The 22,709-nt window shown below is 37.1% G+C and overlaps 2 protein-coding genes across 4 annotated transcripts; both read left to right on the top strand.

The window, feature by feature from the left end:
- Window positions 1-299: 299 nt before the first annotated feature.
- Window positions 300-9,120, top strand: LOC306987836 (atrial natriuretic peptide receptor 2-like). Of its 2 annotated transcripts, none has more exons than XM_079592419.1 (10): window positions 300-473; window positions 568-675; window positions 824-943; window positions 2,060-2,153; window positions 2,350-2,437; window positions 6,098-6,237; window positions 6,330-6,482; window positions 6,584-6,682; window positions 7,025-7,116; window positions 8,957-9,120. In XM_079592419.1, exons 2-10 carry the CDS (start codon window positions 598-600, stop codon window positions 9,107-9,109), a joined length of 1,017 nt encoding a protein of 338 aa, XP_079448545.1. In that variant the 5' UTR covers window positions 300-473; window positions 568-597; the 3' UTR covers window positions 9,110-9,120. The 2 variants fall into 2 exon arrangements, with proteins under 2 accessions (XP_079448545.1, XP_079448546.1); XM_079592420.1 differs by having other exon boundaries at window positions 2,060-2,154; window positions 2,393-2,437.
- A 447-nt stretch (window positions 9,121-9,567) lies between these two features.
- On the top strand, window positions 9,568-19,153 carry LOC306987834 (afadin- and alpha-actinin-binding protein-like). 2 transcript variants are annotated; one of them, XM_079592417.1, is made up of 12 exons: window positions 9,568-9,771; window positions 12,157-12,303; window positions 12,442-12,645; window positions 13,222-13,332; window positions 13,443-13,578; window positions 13,746-13,821; window positions 14,758-14,938; window positions 16,101-16,248; window positions 16,910-17,025; window positions 17,145-17,318; window positions 17,405-17,516; window positions 17,588-19,153. In XM_079592417.1, the coding sequence occupies exons 2-12, from the start codon at window positions 12,181-12,183 to the stop codon at window positions 17,647-17,649; spliced, it is 1,443 nt and encodes a 480-aa protein (XP_079448543.1). In that variant the 5' UTR covers window positions 9,568-9,771; window positions 12,157-12,180; the 3' UTR covers window positions 17,650-19,153. The 2 variants fall into 2 exon arrangements, with proteins under 2 accessions (XP_079448543.1, XP_079448542.1); XM_079592416.1 differs by having other exon boundaries at window positions 9,574-9,764.
- The last annotated feature ends 3,556 nt before the right edge of the window (window positions 19,154-22,709 follow it).

Here is a 22,709-nt window from a genome sequence, read left to right as displayed (position 1 = left end):
GGTAGGAGAAATGTTTTTGTTTTAAACATCCTTTAAAATTTTTATGTTTAATGATTTATCAAACAAAAACATGTTTGGAATATCTTTAAGTGAGGTTAAAAATCTGGAATATGTTTTAATAAAAAAAAAAGTATGAACATATTTAAAATTCACTAATTCACGTCTCTGTTTAATAAATAAATGAATGAAAAGAAAATTGTAAATATATAAATAAGCTAATAATCAATAAATAGCCATGATGGGGACTATAAAATGTACTGTATAACAGTTATGACCCAACTTTAAAAATTTGTTTTTATCTTTGTACTCAGGGGAATGCTTTGTATATTTTAAAGATGCATCCCAGAGCAGCAATTTGTCCTCAAATAAAACACAATCTCTCAGAAGCATGAAACAAACATTTCTTCTCTTCCCGTATCTCAAGCTACTCTGTTATTTTGGTGGAAATCGCCACTCGCAGTGACCTCATTTTAGTAAGTATACAAGGATCAGGAAGGTTTTGGGGTTTTAGACAGTGTTTTGGATAAGAGGGGATGATAAGAAGTGCAATTATTGTCATATGAGCAGGAACAGGCAGATTCAGTGAAGCGTGATGTTATGTGGCGCCCATCGCTTCCCAAACTAGAGGCTGGGAAATCAGACAATGATTGCCCAGATCCAGATGATTACTGTGAGGTTTGTATTGACCTAACTGATGCACTGCACTTGAACGCTATTTACTTACCATACGTAAATACTTACCGTTTCCTCGTTTCGAATGACTAATTTGCTCTTGATGAGATAAATGAAAAGCACTCAGTGTTCATAGTCTAATTTCACGCAGCTGATAAAGAGATGCTGGTCCCACAATGTCGCCATGAGGCCGGCGTCCGAGCAGGTGAAAAAGATTCTTGAAAAAATGAACCCGCACAAGGTCAGCCCTGTGGATATGATGATGAACCTGGTATGTATCTTTTGTAGTCAAGCCTTTCAAGTTTTATCCATTCAAAAAATAATGTCATAAATAGATTTGATTTATCATTTAGCTTCTATTAACTAAATCAAATCAATATTTCATGCGAACCGCTCTGCGTTTAAAATGTTTTTTTTATCCTCGGTACACTTGCACATAGTTTGTCAGGTGGCTTTGCAGGTCGGTTTTACAACATGCAGGTCGGTAGCTTTGCAGACGTTGCCACAGTTCTTCTGGATTTAGTCTTTCTTCATCTGCATGTAATCTCAGATAGACTGAATTATTACAATTAATGGCAAAATCAATCTTTGGAAATGTAAACTGATATGTCCCATCGACACACTGCAGCAAAATATATAAATAATGGCTTAAACCATTTTATTGGGCCGAAAATAATTGCGTGGCCAAGACTTTTGCACAGTACTGTATATATATGTATATATATATACAGTATATACAGGTTAAACTCGAAAAATTTTAATATCGTGCAAAAGTTCATTTATTTCAGTATTTCAACTTAAAAGGTGAAACTAATATATTATATAGACTCATTTCATGCAAAGTGAGATATTTTAAGCCTTTATTTGTTATAATTTTGATGATTATGACTTACAGCTTATGAAAACCCCAAATTCAAAATAAGAATATTGTGAAAAGGTTTTCGTAAGCCATAATCATCAAAATTATAACAAATAAAGGCTTGAAATATCTCACTTTGCATGTAACGAACCTATATAATATATTAGTTTCAAGTTGAATTACTGAAATAACATTTGCATGATATAATTTTTTTTCGAGTTTCACCTGTATATGTTTTATTAACTTTTCGAATAAGCTTTTACTTTTATATTTTCACTTTTCAGTTGAATGTTTAATAATTTTATTATGTTTTTTTTCATTTATTATTATTTTTACTTCTATTTAGGTCTAATTTTTACTTTTTATTATAATTTTAGTTTTTATTTATTTACAGTTAATAATTAGTACTTATTTCAGTTTTTACTATAACATTTATATTTTTATTCTATTTCAGCTTTATTTGAATTAACATAAATGTTTCTGATAGTATTATTTATTTTGAAATCACCTCTCACCTTTATTTTCTAGATGGAAAAGTACAGTAAACATTTGGAAACCATTGTAGCCGAGAGAACACAGGATCTTCTTCAGGAGAAGCAGAAGACAGACCGTTTACTCTACAGTATGGAAGTGTTTATGGCTGATGAAAGTTAATTATCCATAATCATATTTTCAGACAAGAAAAAATTAATATCCAAATGGTTCCACCTACTGGACATTTAAAGTACTTGTGCTGTGACTGTTTCTACAGATTGACATTTTTGGGGCATTTATTAACATACATATTAACATACATATTATTATTATGTTTGTGTCAGGCATGTTACCAAAACCAGTTGCTGATGATCTTCGTCAGGGATGCACAGCAGAGGCCCAGAGTTACTCCAACGCCACTGTATATTTCAGGTAAGAATGAAAACTATTAAGGACTGAAACAATAAATATTTGACAAAGACAAGTGACATTGGGTTATATATACTGTACTACTGTTCAAATGTTTAGGTTTGTTCAGATTATTTCATTTCTTCTATGCTCACCAAGGCTGCATTTACAGTAAAAACAGTAATATCCAGCAATATTATTCCAATTTAACATAACTTTTCTATTTTATTATTTTTTAAACGCAATCAGAACAGCTTTTACCCTTTGTACCTGTTACTTTTGAACAGTTTAATGCATTCTTTACTTTACTTTACTGTATTGGTTTATAGTAATGTGGACAACCTCTTTTAATGAAAAGAGCAGCTTTAGCCTCTACGGCTAATTTCCAGCTGTAGTCCCCAGCCAGTTGTTAATTGGCATACATCAATAAATACATTACAATTAAAACAAGGCTTAAGCAAGAGCTTAGACAAACAGACAAGGTGGTACAAAATTGAGACAGACAAGCAAGCACAAATTACAGAGACATAAAAGCAGGTCAAGCAATAAAATAGAGAAAATTGACACAAAAGATAATCATGCAAAGGCCACATGAAACACATATAGGACATAGCATTGAAACAGTCAGCAAAGATCAAGTGGCAGAAGCATGATCATGTCACATCTAGTAGCACATCACATAGCATATTAATGTGTGCAGCAGCAGGTGTAATTGTCGGTTAGCCAATTTTTAAGGTGTACAGTAAAAGTCGAATACATATGTATGTTTTTAATTGTAATGGGCAATGAGTTCCAGTTATGTATTGCAGTAAATGAAAATGATAATTGACCAAATGTACTTTTTCTGAGTGGGATTACTAGATCGCCACGTGTGGTGCTTCTGGTATTATGACTGCTGTTATTGCGTTGGATTATAAATGAATTGAAAGGAGGCGGAGCGGTATTATGTAAAATTTTGTAAACCAGACACATTTTTTTGAATTTAATTACATTTTCCCAGCTCAGCAGTTTATATTTTTTAAGATTATACAATGGTGTAAACTGTTGGGCTTCTGGTCAAAAATTTTAAGAGTTTTTTTTATAAATAGTTGCTAGTGGCTTAAGTGCTGAACTGTTAGTTTGTCCCCAGCTTGTCAGACAATATGTTAGATGTGACATAATCATTGCATCCATAAATAATTTAGCAGCATTAAAAGTAAGGGCACTTCTAATATATCTAAAATTAGCTAAACTAAACTTGACTCTATTGCAGACTTTCTTAATATGTGTTTTAAAAGAGAGATTAGAATCAATAATAACGCCCAGAATCAATAATAACGCCCAGATATTTAAATTGTGGCACAATAGTAATGTTTTGACCCGAAATTGATATGTTTGACACACTATTATTGTCTTTTTGTAAAAAACATTCCCACAGTTTTATCCGTTTAATTGAAGACATGAACGATTTAGCCAATTGGTGATCTGGTCCATGGCTTTAGTCAATTTTGTGGCAGCCAGATTTTTTGTCTTGGCATGCACATAAATTACAGTATCGTCCGCATACATTATTGTATTGATGTCAGGGCAAACTGATGGCAGATCATTAATATATAGACTAAACAAAAGCGGGCCAAGTATTGATCCTTGTGGCACCCCTGTGCATAAATTAAGAGCTAGTGAACGATTGGTGTTCACAGAAACAAATTGAGTTCTACCAGTTAAATATGACTCAAACCATTTAATTGCAGAGGGGGAAAATTAAAAGTAGAGAGTTTAGCAATAAGGACCTGATGGTTGACTGTGTCAAATGCTTTACGGAGGTCTAAAAACACAGCGCCAACAAGGGAGGTGTCCACCATTGCTCTAACAGTCTCTAAAAAGTAACAGTTAGCCGTTTCTGCGGAGTGATGGGCCCGGAAACCAAACTGCATCGGATGAAGTGTGAAGGGACTATTATTAAGAAAAGAGACAAGCTGCTCTGACACACATTTTTCAGCAACCTTAGAGACTACTGGAAGAATACTAATTGGGCGGTAGTTAGATATGTTCCGTGGGTCATTTGACTTAAATATGGGAATTACAATTGCAGTTTTCCAGGTGGTCGGAAATATCCCCTCTAATACTGACTGATTAAAAATTTGTGTGATAGGGTAAGATAGATGTTCTTTCAGGCATTTAAGCATTTTCGAGTCCATTCCATAAATATCTTTTGTTGATGATATTTTAAGAGAATTGATAATTGCCTGAGTTTTTACTTCACAGATAGGTTGAATGCTAAAAGAAGGCATGCTTTCATCTATTGTGACAACATTTCCAGTTATTAGGGAAAAATTCTGTGCGATTTCATTCACAGAGTTAATAAAATATTCATTAAAAGCTACAGCTATTTGAGCTGGGTCTTGAATTAGTTTACCATTCAGGTTCAATTCTAACTGGTTTCTAATCTTATGACTAATTCCCATCACATTCTTAATCTGTTCCCAGATCAGTTTTGTGTTACCTTTTCCCTCATTAATAATTGTCATAAAAAAATTGGCTTTAGCCTTTCTTATCATTTTAATCACTTGATTACGTAATGAAGTGAACCTATGCCTATCACTATTTAATTTTGTTTTTAATGATCTTTTTAAAGCGGAGTCTCTTTCTTTCATCAAATTAAATATTTCAGTATTGAGCCAGGGGAGTGCATTTGCTTTTTTCTTTCCTTTTACCTTTCAAGTAAACTCCTTAACTAGGTTTTGTAGCTTGGTAGAAAACATTTTGCTAACTTCTTCTATGTTAATCCCAGTAAATATATCTATCCAATTAGTCTGCTGTACTGCCTTTTGAAAATTATCCATTTCTTTCTTAGGAATCCTAAGTTGCTCCACGGGTTTATTAGAATGATGAAATCGCTTTTTTGTAAGTTTTCTCGACAGTAGAGTCAGATTATGATCAGACAGTCCAGTAATAAAATTAAATGTTTTTACAATTCTTTCAGGCTTGTTACTGAATATTAAATCTATCTGTGTCTGAGACGATGTAGTTATTCTAGTAGGACCTTCCAACAATTGAGTAAAATCCAGACTATCTGTAATCTGTTTAAGGGATTTCCTATTAGTTTTATTAAGCCAGTTACAGTTAAGATCACCAAGCAGTATTACCTCAGTTTTAAAATCACATGCTTGAAGTAGCTTTTTAAAAGTGATATAGAAATCATTATTAGAGGAGGGTGGACGATATACAACAATTAACACAAAAGACATTTCAGGTGAGAGCAGTATATTCACCCCAATACACTCCAAATCATGGTCAAAAGGCCAACATATCTGCTGACAGTTAATGTGATCTTTTATGTAAATCATTACCCCTCCCCCTCTTCCCTCACATCTATCCCGTCTAAAAATATTATACCCTGGTACATGTAATGCAGCAGATGGAGAGTTTTTATGTAACCAAGATTCTGTCAGACCCAAAAAATCTAAGTTGGAGTTAATAAGAAGATGATGTACTTCTTCAGACTTTGGGCTGAGGCTACGGATGTTCATATGCCCTCCAAATAGACCCCTTGGCTTGAGTTGTTGATCCCTGCTGAATAAAAGTTCTTTAGAAAAACATAGGATCCCAAACTCTTGAACTCATTAGCATATTATAAATTATTATATGTTAAATTAATGAATAAATAAATTTAAATATAGATTATTTTGTGTTTCTTTGGGGCAGTGACATAGTGGGCTTCACCCAACTCTCAGGCTCCAGCACTCCTCACCAGGTTGTGGATTTCCTCAACAAGCTTTACACCACATTTGATGACATCATCGACAACTATGATGTGTACAAAGTGGAAACTATAGGAGATGCTTGTGAGTGCGATTACAGAGATCCTGCTTCCTTTGTTCGTCACACGTTCGCATCAAATTGCACAAAAATCAATGAAAACCCCCTCCTTCCGCAGATATGGTAGTCTCAGGAGTCCCGAAAGAGAACGGGATCAATCACGCAGGGGAAATTGCCAGCATGGCGCTGGACTTGATCAGCGTCTGTCACGCGTTTAAAATCCCACACAAGCCCACCACACAGCTGGAGATACGGGCTGGCGTTCACTCGGGTCAGCATGGCTTCCATTAAGCATCTTTCCTTGAAATTAGCGTCAAGCTGTCTACCATTTTAAACACATAGTAGACTTTGAATGATTTTATGTTATCTTAGGCCTCGTTGTAGCTGGGGTGGTTGGCACCAAAATGCCACGATACTGCTTATTTGGTGGCACTGTAAACACCGCGTCCCGTATGGAGTCCACCAGTGAAGGTATTTGGGCAAACAAAGCTGTTTACACAGCGTCAATTAGTAACTGACCCTGTCCGACACTTTCGGGCGAATGGAATCTTGTAAATATTTGTCTTGAGCACTGTTTTATTGGATTTAAAGGGATAAAACTGAATGTTTATTACGGTTGGATCCAAATATTTCCCTTTCTTAAAACTTCTGTGGAGATCAAAAAAGCTGAAGCTGTCTAAGTAGGGCTACTGTGATATTATTAGCAAAAGTCTCTAGAGTGTTTTGGGTCATTATAAAACTTTTTGAAAACTTGGCTTGTCATTTCCATTCCACATGCCTTTATATTTCGTATTGTTGTTATGATCCTTATAGCTTTAAAGATCCAGTGCAGTGGCTCTTCAGCAGACCTTCTACACACACTTGGCGGATACGTGCTGATGTGTCGTAGGTCTCTCAATGTGAAGGTAAGGTCAGTTCAGAGCACGTGTTTGTGTATGCAAAGAAGCCACCCACAGAGCTATCATTTTGCCTGTCGTAAATGTAGTGGCAAAATATTTTGTTCATTCCCCCTGGTTGCCATGGTTAACTTGCAAACTTTGCATACTACACAGCCTCTAAAGGGTTTTGGTGATGAAAAAATGAGATGGGAGGAAAAATTATATTTCAGTGATTTTGCATTCTTTCGTAAAACTTCAGTTTCCTCTAGAAATGTTGTCTTCAAACATTAATCTTTTGTGATGAAATGAGACATTTCGGCAATTTGTTACAATTTATATTTTGGCAAATTGGTGGCTAATTTGTACGAATTCATACAATCTTTCATATGTTTTCATATGTACGATCTGCTTACGTATGTTTAAGGGTTCTTCATGTGTAATTTGTTTTCTAACAATCATAAATTTTTGTAAGATTCACATTGTAAAATACATTTGTGAGAGAACGCAAAAGTTTTTAAAATAACGAGTTTCTCGCAAGAAAAAGTTTTGCAAGAGAACGCAAAAGAAAGTTTTTAAAAGAACGAGTTTCTCGAAAGCAAAAGTTTCGCAAGAGAATGCAAAAGTTTTGCAAGAGAACGCAAAAGTTTCGCAAGAGAACGCAAAAGTTTCGCAAGAGAACGCAAAAGTTTCGCAAGAGAACGCAAAAGTTTCGCAAGAGAACGCAAAAGTTTCGCAAGAGAACGCAAAAGTTTCGCAAGAGAACGCAAAAGTTTCGCAAGAGAACGCAAAAGTTTCGCAAGAGAACGCAAAAGTTTCGCAAGAGAACGCAAAAGTTTCGCAAGAGAACGCAAAAGTTTCGCAAGAGAACGCAAAAGTTTCGCAAGAGAACGCAAAAGTTTCGCAAGAGAACGCAAAAGTTTCTCGGTGGAACGCAATACTTTCTCGGTGGAACGCAATACTTTTGTGAGAGAACGCAAAAGTTTTGCGAGTGAATGCAATTTTTCTTGGGGGAAAGCAATACATTTGCAAGAGAATGCTAACGCAGAAACGTTTTTTTTTTTTTTTTCTCCCATCAAATTTTTCTTCACTCTTCATATACCTTTACCTTAGCATTAGGGCTTGACAAGATGATTAATGTGCTGATGCATGTTGTGGAAAAAATAAAAACACTGTATTATCGGTTAAAAATAGGTCAAAATAGCTTACATAAACAATGTTTAAAAAAAATAAGCAATTCAACGACACTTATGAAGAAAGAAATATTTTTGTCAAAATGATTTATGTGCTCATCCTCATAATGTTTTTAAATATTTATTTGATTGTATATTATTGTCTATATAATGTATTAATAATAATTCATATATTATTTTACAATTATTATTATACATTATGAAATTATTATTATAATGAGTGATATTTTTTATAATATTTATACTATTTATAATAGTTTTTACGAACTGATCTTGGCTGCGTTTCCTGAAGCAACTAAAGTCACAAGTTCCATCATTACCAACACAATTCGACAAAACTTGTGACTATAGTTGGCTAATGAAGCTTTCAGGAAACACAGCTCTGGTATATTATAGATCCTTCTACCAAATCAATCTTCTATTGATGTTTTCTTCCTGAGATGATGGTATATGGTCCCCAGAGGCTGAACTCTGATCTCAGCTCAGCTGTGCCTCTCAATTAGGGCTCGGCCTCAGCTGGCTTTTGTGTTTTCATTTGTGTGTTCATTATGTCCAAGCAAATACACACCTCTGCTCAGTCGCGCTCTCTTCCCTCTTTCTTTCTTTCTTTTGTATGATGCTGTCCTTCGGGGCATTGTGTTTAGGAGATTTACTGATTACGACTTTTTGTTAAACAGGGCAAAGGCGAAATGACAACTTGGTGGCTGGAGGCCAAAAGAGACCCTTTGTCCCCGGAAGACGAACGTTTGGGTCTTCCCATTCCTGTTAGCAATGAACTTATGCGCTGCAGTATAAGCACAGTCGAAACTTTAACAAATACAATTGTTTAGCAAATATGATTTCAGTGAAGTTTATCACACTGTATGTGTATGTATGTGCAAAGTAGCCTATTATTTGATTGCTGCTATGCTGAAATGTTGCTGCTTTCATTATATATTTGACTAGAATATTGTAAAATATGTTTTGTCTAGAATATTTAAAAATTGCATTTGTCATAGGAAGGGCAAATATGTTTGTAGAGACCTTTCATTAAAAATGTTTGTGGTTATTTTATCTTCATCAGTACATAGTTGTATTTGAAAGTTAGATATGCTGAAATAAAATGGGCAGACAAAAAAGTTGCATTTCTGATGTAAATGTCCTTATATTTAGTATTGCATTTTGGTAGATTGTTACGATAACTAGCCTATTTTAGTTTTTAGCACCTGCATTGACTGCGACGAAGTCTATTGGTCGATATTCCGCGGGAGGACATGAGTTACAGCCAATGACACGCCCTCGTATTCGTTGCATGGCAACGCGTTTGCTTGTGACTGTGTTTTCGTTCAAGGTTGAGCCTGTGCAGAACGCGCCTGCATCAATGTAACAACGTGCCACAATAAGACGGTTTATAACGCAAACTTCCCGGGAAAATGTATCAGTCTGTGCAAATGTCGGGAAATGAAGCTGACAAGCCTCAGGAGTGCTCTTCTTGAATGCCAAAAGGTACGCGGTAAGTCCTCGTTTGTTAACCATCTGTATGTTATTCCTAAATAGTAAAGATGTAAATATCGCTTTTATGTCTCATTATCATGTACATTTTGAGTAAATTCAGCGTCCTAATGCAGAAATCCTTCTTCTCACCTTAACCTACTTTAGACCTGGTCATTTAGGTGTGTTGCCTACTATCCAGTAATATTGAGCTTCTCATGGATTGCTGTGTACACACACACACACACACACACACACACACACACACACACACACACACACACACACACACACACACACACACACACATATATATATATATGGATGTTTTTTATATTTACATAACCTAGCTTTATAGCAAGCATGGAAGAGTATGTTATATTTGAAAATATTGGAAATGGCTATAGTGATTTTTAATCACTATATAATTGGTTATAAATGCTCTTTATGAGTGCAATTTCTTTCAAAAGAGGACTAGAAAAGTCCCTGAAAATTAGGTGGAATCTTATAGATGGAAAAAGTCGTTGTTTGGTCATTTAAAGTTATAATTTACTTAAACATGACAGTTTTATTATTTATACTCAAATTGTTCTAGACTTTTAAATGGAGAATTTTGCAGGATCGTCACTCAGTTCTTTTCCACAATGGTTCATAGTAACCATGTCTGTGGAGCTCTTTAAAAAACTTCATATAGCTTGTGCGCTATATTCCAAATACCACATGATAAGGTTGCTTTAATATGATGCTTTTCAATGGATCACCTCACATTGGTTCTCACATTCTTTGTAACTGTTTACACGACAACTATGCACTAAAAACAGACAACAACGTTGTCAAAACGTTCCAGTTCACACTGATCTGCAAAAATGACTAAAAAGGCTGTATTATGCTGACAGGCCTGTAGTTGGCGATGTAACTTTGTCAAGAAACACCCTGTGAACAACACGTAATATGCATACGTGAACGTGAACATGTAGCACACATGCACATGACGTCACCGTTTTCACAAATTCACGTTTTTGTTGTTTACATGGAGACGGTAGAGGCATCATTTTCAAAACCTTGCACTTTGAAACCTGTTTTGAAAAGTTTGCGTTTTCAGTCCCCCAAAACGCTGTCATCAAAATGAACGGCTAAAAAAAAAAAAAAACACATAAAAGGTTTTCAGTTTTCAGTTGTCGGCGTCGTGGAAACATAGCTACCCTATGTTATGACCTTAAACCTGACTTCTACGACACCATACAGTATTTTACTTGAGAACTTTGGTAATGGATGGGAAAGTTTTTAATTCTTAACCAAAATTTCAGTCTGTTTTTTAGAAAAATCTATCGCTTAAGTTTATAATTCAGACTTTGGATATGGTGCACAAGTCATAGTTTTTATCTAGAGTGTTTTCATTTATTTTTTTCTCCATTTTTGAGCTTGGCAAATGTGGTAACATAGATGCGTTCACGCCATGTCGTAATTACAATAGTAATTCCTTCACGTGCTTGTAGAACTTGTGTAATTAAAATCTTAAAAATGCTGCCTTCGGAGGACGCATTGCAAGGTAGGAAGGCATCAAGGAATGTCTGAATTCAATGTTAGCTTCACTTCCTGTCTCCTGAGATCCCTTCATCTGATCGATTTTTGAAGGCAGCATAGATGTAGGCTATCCTTCGCTGCCTTTGATTTCCCAAAATCTTGTGCTGTCCATTCCGTGACAGTTAAAAAATAAAGATGGCGTCTGAAAGTTGAGGTTGGTGGTCAGTTTGTGTGTAAATATACATTTTTGACCAAAGTTTTCCACTTTTGATGTAATTTCTAGCTAGAACAATACTATTGTAGTAATTAAATATTCGCTTAGTTATCACCAAACCTCGCTCTATTTTGCTGTGTAGACCATTAAACAGTTACGCTGCCTCAGAAGTCTGTCCGATATCCGTTTTGCGAGGGGCCTTCGTGCACAAACGAAGTGACGCTGTGCAGACCAATCGATTTTTGACATCAAAGTACCGTGAGAGCAATTCAAAAGCATACAGAGCTCTTTATTTATGGTAATTATGACATGGCTTGAACCAAGGCAAGTAAATAATGACAATGGACAAACTATTCATTTAAAACAATTGCATTTGGGATATTAAGGCATTACTTAGAACATAATTGACATTAGTAACAGAGATTTCACATCCGTGCTCCAGATAACCAAAGTCTTGTGGGAAAAGGGAAAGATTAGGCGACTCAAAATACTGTGGAAAGTTATTTTAAGGACATGTTCCCCTCCTAACCTCATTTAGAGCAGTATTCACATTCACTTGTTGTAACCGTAACAGCATGCACAAGTAATCTTGAGAGAAATCTTTACACTTATTAGTGCGTTTTTTTGATTGTGGATTATTTTATGTATGTGTACGTTGTTCTTTTCCAGAACTTATACGCATTATTGACTAGAATGTCTCCTTCAAGACTCTTCACAGCATCTGTGATGCCTCCTCTGCCTTTAAGTTCTTTCAGTCTCTCGAGCAACTTCTGCACTGAAGAGAATATCTCTGAGTGCATTCTGTACATCAATCAGGTAGGTGCTCTTATATTTGTCTGCAGCTTGTCTTGTGGGTTCAGAAGAAGAAGAATCTTGAGCAAACTTGAATCTCGTATTATAAATGGACTCGCGTGGCAATGGCATGAGTACATTTGCCACTCTTTACATTCACAGGAGTTGTCATCCCTGTGCTTTCCGCCAATTTTCCGAAACTCAGACGGCATTCGTGATCTGGATGCTGTGGTTGCCCTAAACAACATGCATGACTTGCTTCAGCTACACCGTCGAGCTGTTGGAATGATGGAGGAGATGGAGGTGGAGCAGCTTAAGTCCAGCAGCGACCTCCACTACCAACACCTCACCAACTCCAGACTAAAGGTTTGGCTTTGTTACTACATACATTACAAACAAATTAATAAAACATTTTTATGGAAGCTTGTTTTCGCTATGGAATAATTTAAAAAAAAAAAGATAATCGCAACTTTTTCTCTCACAATTTTTTTCTATCACTATTACGAGTTATAAATGATGGAAAATATAAACTTGCAGTTGCGCGAAATTAAGCTCCATGATTAATTTATGACTAAATTATTATGACTTTTTTTCTCACAATTCAGACTTTTTTCTTAATTTTTTTCACAATCTCAGACTTTAAACTTGCTATTCTGACTTTTTTTCCCTCAGAATTGTGATATAAACGTGCAATTCTGACTTTTTTCTCAGAATGTGTGATATAAACTCGCAATCGCGAGTTGTAAAATCAGAGTTGTGAGATACAAATTTGCAATTATGACTTTTTTCGCAGAATTGTGTGTTACAATTGCGAAAAAAATGTAATAATTGCAAGTTTGTATCACGCAAGAATTGTGAGAAATCACAATTTTATTTTTTAGCGGAAACAAGCTTCCATAGTTTTTCCAGTGAAACAAAAAAACACTTTTCACTGTTTTGTAGGACCAGCTTGATCTTTCGAAAAAGGAAAACATGCGCTTGCACGAGAGAGAGCGTCAGCTGGAAACAAATATAAAGACTTTGCAAAATTGCCTAAAAGATGCAAAAGAAGAGGTATGAAAATTGAATGAAAAAAACTGCAAAGTTTTTTTCCTTTTGGTTCTACAGTGGTGGTGATACTCAGACTTTTGTCAAATAAGATATGCTCTTTAAAACTTTAATAGGTGCAAAGGCTGCAGGGTATCATTGCAAGCCGTGCCACACAATACAACCATGACATCAAAAGAAGAGAAAGGGAGCACAACAGAGTAAAGGAGCGCCTCAATCAACTACTCATTGCCAAAAAGGAAAATAAACAAGGTAATATGTATTACTTATATATCAACCAATAATATTACTGTATTTATAGTCTATATTTTTAATAATAGATACAATATTAGGAAGGCTGCGTCACCAAGGCATTTATTCGATCAAAAACAGTAATTGTGAAATATTATTACAATTACTGTACTACTGTACTTTGCCAGGAATGGAAGTTTTGAATTATGTTGGAAGGTCGGACGGGAGGAGATGTCTTTGGAAAACTGGAAAAACTGAATCCAGGTAAAATACTTGGGGCCCTATCTTGCACCCAGCGCAATTGACTTTGAACACCGACGCATGTATCATTCCTATTTTGCACCCGCGCACAGCGGACTTTTCCCTCCACAGACGCACATCGGTAAATTAGGGAATGAACTTGCGCTCGCGGGGGCGGTTCAGCGCAAAGAGGAGGAAAAAAACAGTCTAAAGACAGTGGCGCGTTGCACGTTAGTGATATGGTATTTTAAGGGCGCGTGCTTGGCCATAATGTTAACTCGCATCCACTTTGATTCTCTAATATAAACAGATGCAGCAGTTTTCATTTTTGCAAATCATACATTATTACAAGGAAAAATATTAACACACGAGGGAAATCATTGTTGTGTCCGTGAAGATGTGAAAAAGATCTATCTAGATAAAAAAAAATAAAAAAATCTAGATTAGGCTACACATTTACTACCCAAATTATACGCCTGTTTAACCGAAGCTAATTTGGGTGTGTTTCTCCCATCATCCCCAATGTCACTTCTCTGTGTTTTACGGCCCTGACGAGAACGTCGGTTTCCTCGGCTGTGAACCGCTCCTGGTGTGCGCTGGCAAACCCGTCGTTATAATAGCAATCCGCCATGGAACAAGCGCGCCTGCTCTTAAAGGGAATGTGAGAGGACGCTCTGATTGGTTTATTTCACGTTACGCCCAAACCACACCTATGAATAATGAAGCTACTTCAGACCAACCCCTTTTAGATTTGCGTCGGGCGCAAGAGTCATTTATACCGCCGGGAAAATAGCAACAGTGCCGGGATCCGCCAACAAATTTACTTGCGCTTTGCACTTTGACACTTGCGTTTCAGATCGTTAAAATAGGGCCCATTATCTTTTTTTTTTTGGTCGTTTTAATTGTTCCCCTTCAGTATAATATCATATAAAAAACATTCTTTTTGTTTTGTTTTTTCAGACATGAGGAAGAGATGTACAAAACTCTTCTCAATGAATTTGATAACCGTCAGAGGGAGCTAATGATGGAGAACATAGAGCTGAAGAAAGTGCTTCAACAAATGAAACGAGAAATGGTGGTGGTTTTAAATTCAAAGAAGACATGCCAAAAGGAAGAGAAACAAAGCAATAATATGGATCAGGTTTGACAAGACTTTTACGTTTTATGTGCTTGCTGTATACGTGTTATTTTTATTTTTAAGATGATGAGATGATCTCTCAAACGTTTTGCACTTTATAGCACCTTTTTTGCACGTCTTTTTGTTGCCTCTGTTGAAGTATAATAAACAAACAGTTGGAGAGCCTCTTCCCTATTAGTTGTGTAAAGATCCTTTTTTTTCTTTTTGAATTATTCACCCTATCTTGCACCCAGCGCAATTGACTTTGTACACCGACGCATGTATTATTCCTATTTTGCACCCGCGCACAGCGGGCTTTTCCCTCCACAGACGCACGTCGGTAAATTAGGGAATGAACTTGTGCTCGCGGGGGCTGTTCAGCGCAAAGAGGAGGCGTGCTCCGGCGCAAACATTCCCTGGTGCTATTTTGCAGTTTCAAAAAGCAATTCCGCCACTGACCAGAAAAAACCTAGTCTAAAGACAGTGGCGCGTTGCGCGTTAGTGATATGCTATTTTTAGCGCGCATGCTTGGCCATTATGTAGCGTGTGAACAACGCGCATACACTTTGATTCTCTAATCTAAACAGACGCAGCAGTTTTTATTTTTGCAAATCATACATTATTACAAGGAAAAATATTAACACACGAGGGAAATCATTGTTGTGTCCGTGAAGATGTGAACAAAATAAGCATAAATCTAGCTTACACATTTACCCAAATTATTATACGCCTGTTCAACCGAAGCTTATTTGGGTGGGTTTCTCCCATCCTCATACAATGTCACTTCTCTGTCTTTTACAGCCCTGACGAGAACGTCGGTCTCCTCGGCTGTGAACCGCTCCTGGCGTGCGCTGGCAAACCCGTCGTTATAATAGCAATCCGCCATGGAACAAGCGCGCCTGCTCTTAAAGGGAATGTGAGATGACGTTCTGATTGGTTTATTTCACGTTACGCCCAAACCACACCTATGAATAATGAAGCTACTTCAGACCAACCCCTTTTAGATTTGCGTCGGGGTCCGCCCACAAAGTTACTTGCGTTTTGCGTTTGATACTTGCGTTTCAGATCGTTAAAATAGGGCCCAGTAAGTTTTGTGACATTGGACTGTCCATATACATTTGGCGCTACACCATTTCTTTCATTCATATTTTTAAGCTATTGAAATGTTTTTTTGGTCATATTTCAGTTGACTCTGCAGACAAATTCAGATGACGAGGAACCTTTGAAAGGACATCCTGAGATGTCCTGTGATCACGCTCGGGAGAAACTCACCAACAGCATTCGTCAGCAGTGGAGGAAACTCAAACATCATGTTGAGAGACTGGACAGCCAAGGTAGAGGATTAGAATTAAGGGTGTGTTTACACATTTGATAAACTCTCGGCTGGTAAAAGTACCATAATTTGTACGCACATACAACGAGCGCATTTAGTCCAGCTTGTTTTGGATGTTTGGTAAAGCCTGTCGCAAAATATACATCATAAATGCTGTTATTTGTTTTGTTTCATGTTTAGTAGTAAAAATTACAATGTGAACGCTAAGCAAACCAGGTCTAAAGGGCCGTTCACACCAAAATCGATAACTACAAACTTTGCCACTTTAAATGCTCAAGCTCATAAAAAAGAATGGATTCTGATTGGCTGTCAATGTTTTTATCGTTCTGAAAATGATTCCAACAATATCGAATTGAACGATATTGAAGTGTGGACTCTGCTATTATTTTACTTTAAGTTTAGAATGATTTTTAGAACTATATCTTTATCATTTCCATTACATTTTCATCAGCCTCACGTTTTGGTCCGGACCAAAAGAACCAAGAACTACAAGTGCAAAACACACCCTAAGTCTGAACCTTTTTGTTCATAACCGCCTTTTCTGATTTATTTCTTTTGTGGCTTTATCAGCCAATACACACGACTTAGACACACAAAGCTATTGTAAAATAAATATACAGATGCTGTTATTATATTTTGTTATGCAACATCAATGGTGCAAGCTGGAGACAGTGAAGAGATGATCGCCAAACAACTCCATGAAGAGGAGATAGAGAGGCTCAAACAAGAAATTCAGCAGTGCAAAGAGTTTATTCAGACTCAACAACAACTTCTGCAAGTAAGTAGAGGCACAGTCAAAAAATAAACGATTGTGACATATAATTGTGCCCATCAACCCGATCACTGTATTTTTTGTAAACACAGCTGCTTTCCTAGCTTTTTTTTTTTTTTTTACAGCAACAGCTCAACACACCCTGTGATGAGGAGACTGCAGCTGTTCTGAATGATTCCTACATGCTGGAAGAGAAGGAACGCTTGAAAGAAGAGTGGAGAGTGTTTGAAGAACAGAGGAAAAACTTTGAAATGGAAAGGAGAAATTTCACAGAGGCTGCCATCAGATTGGGCCATGAGGTTCTGACCTGTGAACAGTTTTTTATGGACTTCTAAATTCAGTTCTTAATTCATCTTGATTTCACCACATTGTTCTCTTCTTTCAGAGGAAGTCTTTTGAGGATGATCGTGCAACGTGGCTCAAACATCAGTTTCTGAACACATCATTTGCAGACCAGATGAAACCACAAAGTCGCACGGCGGAAGAATTTTCAAAGCGTGAGTGATTATTTTTACTAGTTTAATTTATCTTCAAAATAAAACTTGAAATTTGTTTTCTGATTTTGCAGACTCCGCTCATGAGGAGAAACTCATTTCAATTTCTGGTAAAGTCAGTAAATCTCATCTTTAGTCTGTCCACCTATGGAAATGCTTGCAGATGGAGCTACATTTTCTTCCAACATCAGAGGAGATACTCGGAGCCTATATGAATGAGTTTGAATGTGATTAAAGTCCACCAATATCTTTATGAAGAATTTACAACAACCAGACATGAGTATTTAACATAATTGTGTCAATTTTGGATAATATTGTCAGAGACTTAAGCCTGCTGAATCTTATAAGCCTCTGAATTGTGTACGTTTTGAAAAAATTAAGCAATGTTTTAAATATGGCCATGTTGACTTTTTGAAACAATTTGCATTTTCATTTAGAAAATCCATATAGAATTTTATTCATATTGGGGTTTGCTAGTAGAAATTAATTGTATTAGTTATAGTTTTTTTATGGTTTACCTGTAGGTACTTGGATAATCTTATGCATAATTTTAAACAGTGTTGTTACACCTTTTTTTTAACCTTTTTTTTACTGAATATGGTGTGAATTCCCTTCAATCTAAGTTGTAAGGAAAAAGTATTTTGACTTATCTAGATCAAGTAGTTTATTATGTCCATTGTATTTATTGTGCATTTGCATTTATTTGATCTTTTAGACTTTTTATAGTTAATCAGTGAACCACCATTATTGTTTACATTACCTCCAAAACCACAAAGTTTTGTTTTCCTGTTTCATATGGATAAAGTGCTTAATATATCATACTAACAAATAGGGGCTGATCCTTAAATTAATGTATAGATATTAAATGGGCTATTAACTAAGGAATATGCTTTGTTTATATAAAATGGCAAACTGGAATAATACTGTAGACAGTGTTTCATAATACTTTAATTAATATTTATTCAAATAAAGAAAGTAACTTGTGGAAAAACGTGGAATAATTACAAATTCATAGTCTACAAAAGTGGTCTGCACCTCCTGTTGTCTCAATGCAATGGAACATGTTAAAAATAAAATTAGCCTACATCACGTTTTGAAGCATTTAAATGTAACTTGTCAGTTGGGATTTAAATTTACTTTTGGTTAAATGTTTTTTACATTTTATGTTTTCATTTTCAAAATGAAAGGATGAAGTAATACCTTTCCTTTGATGCCAAGGATTCATTTGAATCGAATTACCGTGCGTTGGTGCAAAACTTGTAATGGAGTAATTTGATAATGGTGCAAACTCGCGAAGGAGTCTATAGAGTTTCTGATTTTTTGGTAAGGTAAACGTAGGTTACGATTTATGGCTCTCATAGTTCTTCAGCTTTTTTTAAAATCTGCCATTTAAATGCCACACTATCATTTACCTATTATATAAACCCAATATTTTAAAACGCTTAGGCTACATAATTTGTTCACTTAGAAATCAAAATGTAATATTTTGAGAAACAATAAATAACAATAATTTTTTCACTTTTGCATTTCTGTTCATTTTGTAAATACTGAAGTCAAGTCACCTGATGTATGTAGGTTTTTACACATTTAATATTCTTATGTAGTTTGACGTATATATAATAATTTGATGGTTTGTGTGTAGAGTTACTATGCAAAGAAAATTGTAAGCAATTAAAAAAACTAATATGTGTTGAAAGTGGTTATTCTTGGCATAGAGTATTATTGCTGTTCCTACCATCAAATTATTTCTTAATCGACATTATTATGAGGTTATCCGGTTAAGTCAAATCATTGTCTGATGACTTTTGCAAGGTTATGAAGCTCAAAGTCCAATCCAAATGGAGAAATTTTATTAAACAGAACTGCAAGAACGGCTAGTTTGGACTACAGCGAGTTTTTACAATTAGTCAAAGTTTTACGAGTTTTTTTTGTAATCAGTGACACAAACCACCATACTGTCGATGTCATCCCCATATGACTCACACAGCACATCCCATATCCAGTGCACCGCGCAGATCCTCCACCCCCTCCTGAGTCCATCTCCTCACTATCCTTATGGTCACAGGCTGATGTTGAACAATAGGCCTGTAATGTGGTGTAAGCAGGACAAGGCTGTGGTCAGATCTGCCAAGTGGGGGAGGGTAGTGGAATTATAAGCCTCTTTAACATTGGCATATAATAGATCTAGTGTTCTGTTATATCTTGTTGAACACTTCACAAATTGATGGTAGGTTGGCAGTATTAATGAGAGAGAAACATAATTAAAATCTCCAGAAATTATTATGAAGGCATTTGGCTGATTTGTTTGAAGTTTGGCCGTAACAGCATGTATGACGTCACACGCTGCCTCTGGGTTTGCAGTTGGTGGAATGTAAACAGCAGCACAAATTGTGCTTGTGACACTGTGTTACTCATTTAAATAATCCACGCCCATGAAATACGGGGAAAAAAGGTGCGAGGTCTGGTTGAGCTGCATTAGAGAAGAAGTGTTGTCGCTATATCGAAGAGACATTGTTTTTTCCACCCCGTTCCCAAAACTCATTTGTTTGACCCTTCCTAAGGCTGATGAGCTTAGAGAACACTGTTCCTGAACATTTTTTACGGAGAACAGCTTCCAGAACCTAAGAATGTATAATGCAGGCTACGCAGAAAAGCTTCTCCTGAAATGGAGCAGTTCCCACTGTTTGTGGACAACAACTTGTAAGTTTGTCTTATTATTTGAAGCTGTGTTTTCTATTAACAGTTCCAATTAGAAGTTTGAGCATGAGACGTTCTGGGTTAAGGGGCGAAACGTCAATGAGCGGTGGTTCCCAGCTGAAGACCCTGCAGCAAAATCGTGTGGTATGCGGTCAGGTTTAGGCCTGCCTCAGAGAAAAGGACGCCTCTGCCATGCATAGTCCACCAAAGGCACCATTGGAGGTGCGACAGGCCTAAGGCCCAGCAGAAAGACCATCTCGCTGTAATGAAGAATGTATTTCTGGAGACAGTGGCTATTGTGAATAGAGCAGTTGGAGTCCAGGGAAAACTGGAGGACAACCAGGAGAGACTGGTGGCAGCAGGATAGACTGCTCCGGGAGCAGCGGGCTAGTGACCCTACCCTCTAGTTTTCCAAGAGCAAGACACCCAAAGCCTACTACTACGAAGAAACAAAGAAAACAACCCGACGGCCCTTCGAGAGGCGGGATGAAAGAAGGGCCAAAAAGGATGGACCACACGGTAACGAACGCAATGATATCGGCAAAAGAGAAGATCCCAAGGAAGTGTGGGTGCGGTTGGGAAAAAACAACAACTTTGAGGGGACTTCACATCCACATGGGAAAGAAGAAGTGTGGTGGTGGTAGCCTGATGCAACCTTGCACTGCCCTGGTAAGGGCAGGTCAGACAAATGGGATCCAAGGCTGGGTTGACAACCACAGTGCCAACGGGCCCAATGTTGCAGAGGTAGAGCAGGTGGAAAGGGAGGAGGAAGAAGGGGATGTTGATGAACCCCAAGAGGTGAACCCAGTAGCACCCCCGAGTGACTCAAGAACGGAGTCGAGCCAAAGGGCCAGGAACCTGAAGAACCCATTCCGAAGGAATAAGATCAAGTGGCCAAAGGCCAACGAAGCTGAGGAGTGGAGAAAGTTGGACGAACGCCTGAGCGGGCTGCTGCAAAAAGCTCTGCGCGGGTCAGTGGTAGCCAAGCTAAATCTGGTCGGGGAAATCCTGTATGAAGAATGCAGCAACAGGTATGGCGAGGTGACCATCAGAGAAGCCGCAATAAGATCAAAGGTAAGGAGGGAGAAAGAGATTGATGACCTGGTAGCAAGCAGAAGGCTGGTTCGCAAGCGTTGGAGGAAGGCAGATGAGTCTGAGAAGGAGGGCCTGAAAGCTCTCTGGGATGAGATCAGAAGACGCCTTGCTAACCTCCGTAGGGCAGAACGCATTAGAAGACGGAGAAAAAGGAAGGAGAAGGAAAGATCAAGCTTCTTCAGGAATCCATTTCGGCACGCATGCGGGCTCCTTCTGGAGAAAACAAGTGGAACCCTGGATATCTCCAAAGAAGAACTACAGGAGCACATTCACACCCAGTACAGTGACCCAGCAAGGAACAACCCCCTAGGCCAGGGTATGTGCCTAGACCCTCAGAACCATCACAACAAGAGTATGTTGAGTATTTAACACACAAGAGTTTGTTTTATTATTCATATGTACACAATAAATGTGTTCATAAAAATTGTATAATATAGTGAAAAATAAATAAAAGTGTCTCCTGTTTTAAAGAAAGATTTAAAAATGTGTTTTATTGGGGTCTAAAAATTTAGATTGAGACTTTATTGTAATTGTACATAGTAAGGGAGAGCAGGGAACACTTTTTGACTTTCTCAGCTTGTGTAAATCCACTTGGGCTTCCGAGTATATATTTTTTCCTACATTAATTTCACACATCTAGTACAGTTAGGTGGTTTTGTTTCATTAATACAGTGTATACTTGGAATGTGACAACATGCCCCATAGGTGTTGTAACATGTGAGGAGCACAATGCAATTGAGTATATATGAATAGTACAATAATATAAAAGTAAAAGTCGTACAGTAATAATAGACAGAAGAGGTACAGTCTCTTGGAAATGCAGAAATTTAGGCTAATAGCTATTAGGCTAATAGTTTGACTTTGGTGGCCACCTAGCTGTCAACATAATGTTATAATGAACAAATACGACCAAAAACAACTGTTCAGTCTGGTGAAAGGTAATTCGCCGAGATCTGGTTTGGATCGTACGACAGTTGGTAAAACCTCAAAATAGTCAGGCACCATTTCTTCAGTTCACTTATGAGAGTTTCGGCAAGTTGCCTGGAGAAATATGGCTGCGCCGTTGATGTACGATCAAACAGCCAATACAATACGTCTATGTATTTATTATGTCTGTGGTGCCAGTTACAACACAGGGCCAGCTAAACAATCACAGCATATTTTGTATTTCGGAAGGAGGGGCTTCATCGAAACAGGAAATAAACAGTGTGTTCTAGCCAGACTAGGGGGAGAGGTGCTGCAATAATGTAAAATATGTGAAAAAATAATGTGTCTTTTGAACAATCAAGCATGAAAGCATATTTTAGTACACCCCAAAAACAAAACCAAGACTTCGTAAAAGGGCATTATTATAGGACCCCGTTAAAGGGCATTATTATAGGATAAAACAATCCACACATCAGT

Source organism: Phoxinus phoxinus, assembly GCF_949152265.1.
Source record: "Phoxinus phoxinus genome assembly, chromosome: 20".
Taxonomy (NCBI): Eukaryota; Metazoa; Chordata; class Actinopteri; order Cypriniformes; family Leuciscidae; genus Phoxinus; species Phoxinus phoxinus.
Note: the sequence above shows the minus strand (reverse complement) of the source record. Positions and strands in the feature narration are given on the sequence as shown.

Bases quoted from the DNA above. Each gene is read 5' to 3' on its own strand.
- LOC306987836 (XM_079592419.1), top strand. From the start codon at position 598: ATGTGGCGCCCATCGCTTCCCAAACTAGAGGCTGGGAAATCAGACAAT. The intron at 676-823 runs GTTTGTATTGAC...AATTTCACGCAG, and splicing joins ATCCAGATGATTACTGTGAG to CTGATAAAGAGATGCTGGTC. The intron at 7,117-8,956 runs GTAAGGTCAGTT...TTTGTTAAACAG, and splicing joins GTAGGTCTCTCAATGTGAAG to GGCAAAGGCGAAATGACAAC.
- LOC306987834 (XM_079592416.1), top strand. From the start codon at position 9,720: ATGAAGCTGACAAGCCTCAGGAGTGCTCTTCTTGAATGCCAAAAG. The intron at 9,765-12,156 runs GTACGCGGTAAG...GTTCTTTTCCAG, and splicing joins CTCTTCTTGAATGCCAAAAG to AACTTATACGCATTATTGAC. The intron at 17,319-17,404 runs GTTCTGACCTGT...CTCTTCTTTCAG, and splicing joins CCATCAGATTGGGCCATGAG to AGGAAGTCTTTTGAGGATGA.